The 6,633-nt window shown below is 43.0% G+C and overlaps 1 protein-coding gene across 1 annotated transcript in view; it reads left to right on the top strand.

Moving 5' to 3' along the window:
* Positions 1-6,274, top strand: part of LOC107286615 (ubiquitin carboxyl-terminal hydrolase CYLD-like) — a 22,922-nt gene extending 16,648 nt beyond the window's left edge. Inside the window, exons 9-12 of the mRNA XM_015815007.1 lie at positions 71-179; positions 2,018-2,136; positions 4,355-4,571; positions 5,758-6,274. Coding sequence (XP_015670493.1) covers positions 71-179; positions 2,018-2,136; positions 4,355-4,571; positions 5,758-5,942 — 630 coding nt within the window. The 3' untranslated portion in view covers positions 5,943-6,274. The remainder of the gene's footprint in view (positions 1-70; positions 180-2,017; positions 2,137-4,354; positions 4,572-5,757) is intronic.
* The last annotated feature ends 359 nt before the right edge of the window (positions 6,275-6,633 follow it).

The raw sequence follows: 6,633 nt of genomic DNA, 5'->3' as shown, positions 1-6,633 counted from the left end.
GTCCAAAGTGGGGGCTCATCATCTATTCTTCCTCCCAATCTCATCCGGGTGCTTCCGTTCTTCTTGGCAGGCCCCTTCATGCCTTATCCTTCAGATGCCTCGGAATGGGAAGAACTTCAAAGCCTTTCGAACCATCCAACCCAGCCTGGAACTTGACCTCACAGATCTCCTGGAAGAAAGTAAGGGATGAGAGAGAAAAGCACATATCTCTGTCCTACGACTTCAATCCTATTGTGGCTATACATCATCTGAGAATCTAGAACAGTGGTGGCGAACCTATGGCACGGGTGCCAGAGACAGCACTCGGAGCCCTCTCTGTGGGCACATGTGCCGTTGCCCCAGCCTTGCCTCCCCCCCGCGACCCCCTCCTCTCCAGCAGCCCTCCTGAAGGAGACTCACTCTCGAGCATGGCCCACACGGAGCAGCGCAGCCAAGGACATGGCAGCCAGGCAGCGTAGACAAGACTCTGCCCTCACGCCCCATCATGCAGTGGATGCTGCAGGGCGCGGGCAGAGGGTGTGACCGCCATAGTGCTGCTGGGCTGCCTGGGCGATCTGTGGGCCCTGGAGGTGGTGAGTGGTCCTGTGGGCAGGGGATGGGGGGGCAGAGCGGGGGCGGGCAGAGGGGTGGAGCAGGGGCGGGGCCAGTTTTTGGGCACTCGGTCTGTAAAAGGTTCGCCATCACTGATCTAAAACAAGGTTAAGGGCAAAACCTGGTTCAGTTTAGCCTCCTATTTCTTTATGTCAGTCCAATGAGATAGACTAGACCAGGAAATCACAGGAAAGCTAAAGCTACTTTGTATTAAGATAGATGATGATGATGATGATGATGATGATGATGATAATAATAATAATGATTGTGCATTATCTTCCCTTGCTTGTGATAGTCCAGTGAAATAGGGAGGTGTTTGCCTGAGCCATTTCCATATCTTATCTCCTAGTTCTGGACTTCTGCCTCTTTGGCTTAGGTAAAGATTTCTGCATATCTCCATCAAGTTTTATCTTCCTTAATCTCTTTACCTATTATGCCAACTCAACATTTTGTGGAAGCTCCCAAACTGAAGTAACTACTTTCCTCTACTATTTACTCATAGCAGTTGGTTTGATGTAGTGGTGTAATAGTTAAAATGGTGGACAGGGGCCAGAAAGACCAAAGCTGATATGCCCTTCTTAACTATGGAAATTTTTTGGGTTACTTTGGATCAGCCATGCTCTGTTAGCTCAATCTATTGAGGTGGTTGTGAGAAAAGGAAGAAGGAATGCTGTGGATGCTGCCTTGAGATCCTAAAAAACGGTGGGTTGTAAACCTAATGACCAGTCAAGTAAGTAATCATGGGGAAGTTGGACATTCCCTTTGAAAACGCCATCTTCCTCTCCTTCGTTGAGCTTTTATCTTCCACAATTTCCTAGTTTGCTTTCTTTCTACCTAAACCTGTGGCCTTCACCACATCTTAGAACAATGGAGGACCATAAATTAATTCCATTCTTGCTGTAACCACCATTTCCTTTCGGCTGTTGGTGGCTTTCAAGTCACCAACTGATTTTTTTCCCCAATTTTCTAGACCTGGAGAAGGAAAGAAATGTTTGTGCCAAATGCCTTCCTCTTTGTGGGGCAAACAAAATTTGCTTTGCTCTCTTCTATTTCCCAACTTGGCAATCAATTACCGAGTATTGAATGTCATTTCCCATAATCCACAGCCAGCATGTCAGTTTTAAGATAAACTTTATTGTCATTTTTTTACTAGGGGCACACTAACACACATTAAAAATGAAATTCTGTTGCCTGCTCTCAAAAGTGTACACATAACACACATATAAACATGCTATATACAACATATGTATATACCTATGCTCTTACATATAAATACCTATAAATAATAATCACTGTCCATCTTGAATACATAAAAAAAGGTTCACAAGATTAATATCGTATGGAACAAAACTGTGACTGAATCTGGATGTTCTGCTTCGGATACCACTTCTAACTTGGACCAACATTTCTGATTTTGTCATTGCAGCTCCCCGTGAGTGTTCTGTATGCCAAGGACTGGCTGTGATGGAGTGTCCAGATTGCTACCAGGATCCTAGTTTTGGCATGAGACACATCAAGCAGTTCTGCAAGATTTGCAATCAGCAGGTATCTTTACACCAGCTTTCCATTCCACGATACTCCTTTTAGCTACGCTTGTCTGATAAAGAATATATAGCCAAAGTATGCTATATACTTTTCTAGTTAAGATCCTTGATGCAGAGTGGGGATGTGCACACACACGTTCGCTCACTCACTCGCCCGCCCACCCACCACTTCTGTGGCCCAGTAGTGGGCCACAGCCCGGGGTTGTGGACTCCTTGTCATCAGTCCAACTAGAAAACCCAACAAAGGGAACTCTGAAGGCAATTAAGTCCCAGCAAGCAAAAACTTTATTGGATACGGCATCTCAGAACTAAAGAAGTGAAGCCAGCTCTGAGTTTTCCCACATGAAAGCTTGCTTAGTTAAAAGATAGATCCCCATGCCCCCACCACTTGGGTGTTCACATTGTCCAAGAGTACTATTTCTTTTTGTTATGGGAACAGTTCACTTCTCTATCGAGCATCTGCGGCAATGACCTTGGCGTGGTGCAGGCTCTCAAGTCCATGAATGGCTTCTTGGCATTCCATTCCATTCCCTCCCTTTTCTTTGACAAGAGGATGAAGCTAGCAGGCATCGTAGCAATTCAATTTTGACACTTCTGCTTTAACAGATATAATTCTGCTAAAGCTCTGAAGAGGACAAAGCCATGAGTATCATTGTCAAACTTCTCTTGGCAAAATCCAGTGTCAGTTGTATCTACAGAATTAGGACTTCAAGATTTGAGCCTAAGACCCCAAAATCATGTTAAATAAGATTTCTCTGCTTGCCTTGCCTTATTTTTTTATTTATTACAATTTATTTGCTGCCTATCTCATCATGAGGCTACTCTAAGTCAGCGGTCCCCAACCTTTCCAGCTTGGTGGTCCAGTCCAGCGCCGGTGGCGGGCATGCTCATGCCCTCCATTCACGCAAACTCCATTTGCGCAAGTGGAGGGCACTCGTGTGCAAAGCTCCATTTGTGCAAATGTAGCTTCAGGCGCACGTGCCCTCCGCTCACGCGCAATCGTTCTCCGCTCAGACAAATGGAGCTATACGCATGAACGGAGGGTGTTTTGTGTTTGCGTACGAAGCTCCAAACTTGCAAGCAGCAGGCTCTTGCGCTCGCGCATGAAGCTCCACTCACACAAGCGGAGGATTTTTGCACACAAAACTCCACTTGCGCGAATGGAGCTTTGCACTCAAGCGCAAGCACTCTTTGCTTGCGAGTTTGGAGCTTCGTGCACATGCTTGCCATTTCTCCTGCGGCCCAGTTTCAAACATTCTGCGGCCTGCTAGTGGGCCCCGGCCTGGGGATTGGAGACCCCTCTTCTAAGTGATTTATCCAAATAGGTATGTATAGTCTTTAAAAAGATGAGTGAGGAGGGATATAATCCTCTTCTTCTAATATCTGAGAACTCGTTGAATAGAATACCTGCCCTCTCTTCTTCCAGAAAGAAGGATTTGGATTAAAGGAGAAAGCAGATAGTAGTTATAATAGTAAAGTTGGAAGGAACCTTGGAGGTCATCGAGTCCAACCCCCTGCTCAGGCAGGAAACCCTACACCATTTCGGACAGATGGCTGTCCAGTCTCTTCTTAAAGACTTCCAGTGTTGGAGCATTCACCGCTTCTGGAGGCAGGTTGTTCCACTGGTTAATTGTTCTAATTGTCAGGAAGTTTCTCCTTAGTTCTAGGTTGCTTCTCTCCTTGATTAGTTTCCATCCATTGCTTCTTGTCCTGCCTTCAGGCGCTTTGGAGAATAGCTTGACTCCCTCTTCTTTGTGGCTTATAGAAGACTCTTTAGAAGATGCTTATAGAAGACGCTTTAGAAGAGAAATTGGACAGTGGAAGCAATTACTCAGCGATATGGTTGCTCTCCTTCACTGGATGTGGTCAAATGGAGGTTAGACAACCATATGTCTAGTAAGGTTGGACTTTCCAGAATTTAGATTCCTACACTAAGCAAAGGATTAGGAATTGATGCCTAAAGGCTTCATGGATTCTGAGAAAGGAGATACAAGCTTCTAGTTTTGTTTATAGTGGACCTTTTTTTTAAAAAAAGAAATGATGTAATGGATGACTCAGTAATCAAGAAAGCCCTTTGCAAAAAGAGACATCTGAGTTTAGCTCTGGTTTTATTGTTGTTTGATGTTACTAAATATTACATCTATATGGTTGCCCAATTGGAAAGGCTCAAAGTAGCTTTGTTTAAAATCTTGTGATGTTCTTTGGCCGCTACTCTACAGGTTCACAAGCACCGGGCTCGACGGTACCACCAGCCCCGTCCACTGTATCTGCCTGAGGAGCTTTCCCACTTTGGCTCTTTTCCAGAGACCGTCCCCCGTCAGACAATGCAACTCTTTGCAGTTCTCTGCATTGAAACAAGTCATTATGTGGGTTTTACCCGCCACGGCCCAGATGCCCACCAGTGGCTCTTCTTTGATAGTATGGCTGACCGTGAGGGTGAGTTGTTTCAAAATATTTTTTCCCAAAGAAAGCCAAGGTTTGCTTTTATCAATGTTATGTTTAGCTTGTAAAACTGCAAACTGGAAGAGTTGATTGATTTGTGGAATTGGATATGATGAGAATCTTCCCTCTGATTTGTTGAATTCATTAGACTCAACTATTGAACTGACTTAAAGAAAAAATCTGTCTGAATGTCGAAACCGAATCCTCAGATTAGTTTGATTTGGAATTTTTTTGAAGGGATTCAGAAAAAATCTGCTCTGCACGTGGGTCAAAGTATTAAATATTTTTCAAATTGACTTGAAAAGTATCCAATTCCACAAATCAATCAACTCTTCCAGTTTGCAGTTTGGTTGAATCAATCTCACGCCTATACTGTGATTGCTTATAGCCAAGGTTATTTCTGCACACAAGTGAAATTTTAAAAAGTAAGAAATGGAAGCTCTATTAACCTGAGCTTAGTTAAAATATATATAAAATAAACTGAAGTGAGTCATAACAGCTGGCAGCCCTTAATTAACTTTGGCTCATCTGGAAAAGCTGAATCTGATCAGACTTGGTTTGTACTTGGATATGGACCTCTAGAAAATCAGCATGGCCTTTGGTTAGAGTCCAGTATTTTTCATTGTTGGCAATTTGAAAATTGCCAAGATTGAGAAATACTATGTTAGATTAAAAAATAATAAATTAATAATCAGTCAATCTATCAGAAGGTGGCAATAACAAGCTACTTCCATACTGGAACCAAGAAAATTTCTTGAATCCCTTCTTATAATCACCAGGCATTGAGTTTTGCTCAGTGGAATCTATACTTTTCTCTTACATTTGAGAACTTAAAACATTTGATTCAAGTATCCATTAGAACAGAAGCCATGTTATCAGCTGCCTGAAATCTAGACCAGATGCTTTATCGCTTGGATAAACATCTTACAATGGTCTTCCAGCAACACCAAACATGGGGACTGGATGGGAATTTTTGCTTGGTTTGGAAAAATGTCCGCTCCAAATGCCAGAAAAATTAGTACTGGGAGACATCTTTCAAGATGCTGCTGTTTATTGAAAGCATTTCCCAGTGCTAAAATCTCACTGGTCAAAGATTGGAATTCAAACATTAAGTTGATTTACTTTCCTGTTTCTTTCCATGCATACCCTCAGTCCTTATGCCTGTCTTTTCTTTTCCAAGGTGGATTGAATGGCTTTAACATCCCTCGTGTCACACCCTGTTCCGAGGTAGCGGATTACTTGGAAATGTCCCCTGAAGCTCTGCAGGGCTTGAATCCCAAATCTTTGCCCTCTTATGCCCGCCGCTTGCTCTGTGACGCTTACATGTGCTTCTACCACAGCCCTTCCCTCAGCCTCTACAAATAAATGTTTGAATGAGAGACAGGAGATTTTAGAAGAGAGAGAAGTTATGTGACTGCAGGGATCCCATGGCAGATGTGGCTGGGAAATCTGAGTGTTTAAACCAAAACCTTTGGAAGAAATAACCTGAGAGAGCACTGAGCAATTCAGAAACAAGGGCTATATATTGTTACCTAGAACTTTTCAGATAGACGCAATATTGGAATCGGCTCTTCCTTCAGGACTAATCTCAGTGAAATATTTAAAAACATTATATGTAACATCCCCTGACCACTCTTCACCATTCAAATTTAACGGCATCCACTTTGAGCAGCTTACCAAAGGATGTTTGGACGTTGTATGTGAATACAAAAAAAAAAAAAAAGACTGTCATGCCTCTAAACCCATCCTCTACTTGGGTATTTCTAAACCAATCCTGATGAGTCTGTTTCTACCGCATGAAACTTTTGGGCTCTTACAGTCTTTTCACCAAGTTGTCACACTCCCAGATTAAAGAAGTGGTGACAGAAAAACAGGATCTTCTCAGTGGTGATACCTTGTTTCCAGACACACAGACCTGATGCCAGTTCTGAGGTCCTTTCAAAATCGTGTGGAGATTAGAATTATGAATTGGAGATTTTTTTCCCAAGAGAGATTAAAAAGATGATGTAATATGGAAAAGCAATAGCACTTAAGACTTATATACTGCTTCATAGTG

This window comes from Protobothrops mucrosquamatus, unplaced genomic scaffold (genome assembly GCF_001527695.2).
Source record: "Protobothrops mucrosquamatus isolate PMUCROS unplaced genomic scaffold, P.Mucros_1.0 scaffold303, whole genome shotgun sequence".
NCBI classification, from domain to species: domain Eukaryota; kingdom Metazoa; phylum Chordata; class Lepidosauria; order Squamata; family Viperidae; genus Protobothrops; species Protobothrops mucrosquamatus.
Note: the sequence above shows the minus strand (reverse complement) of the source record. Positions and strands in the feature narration are given on the sequence as shown.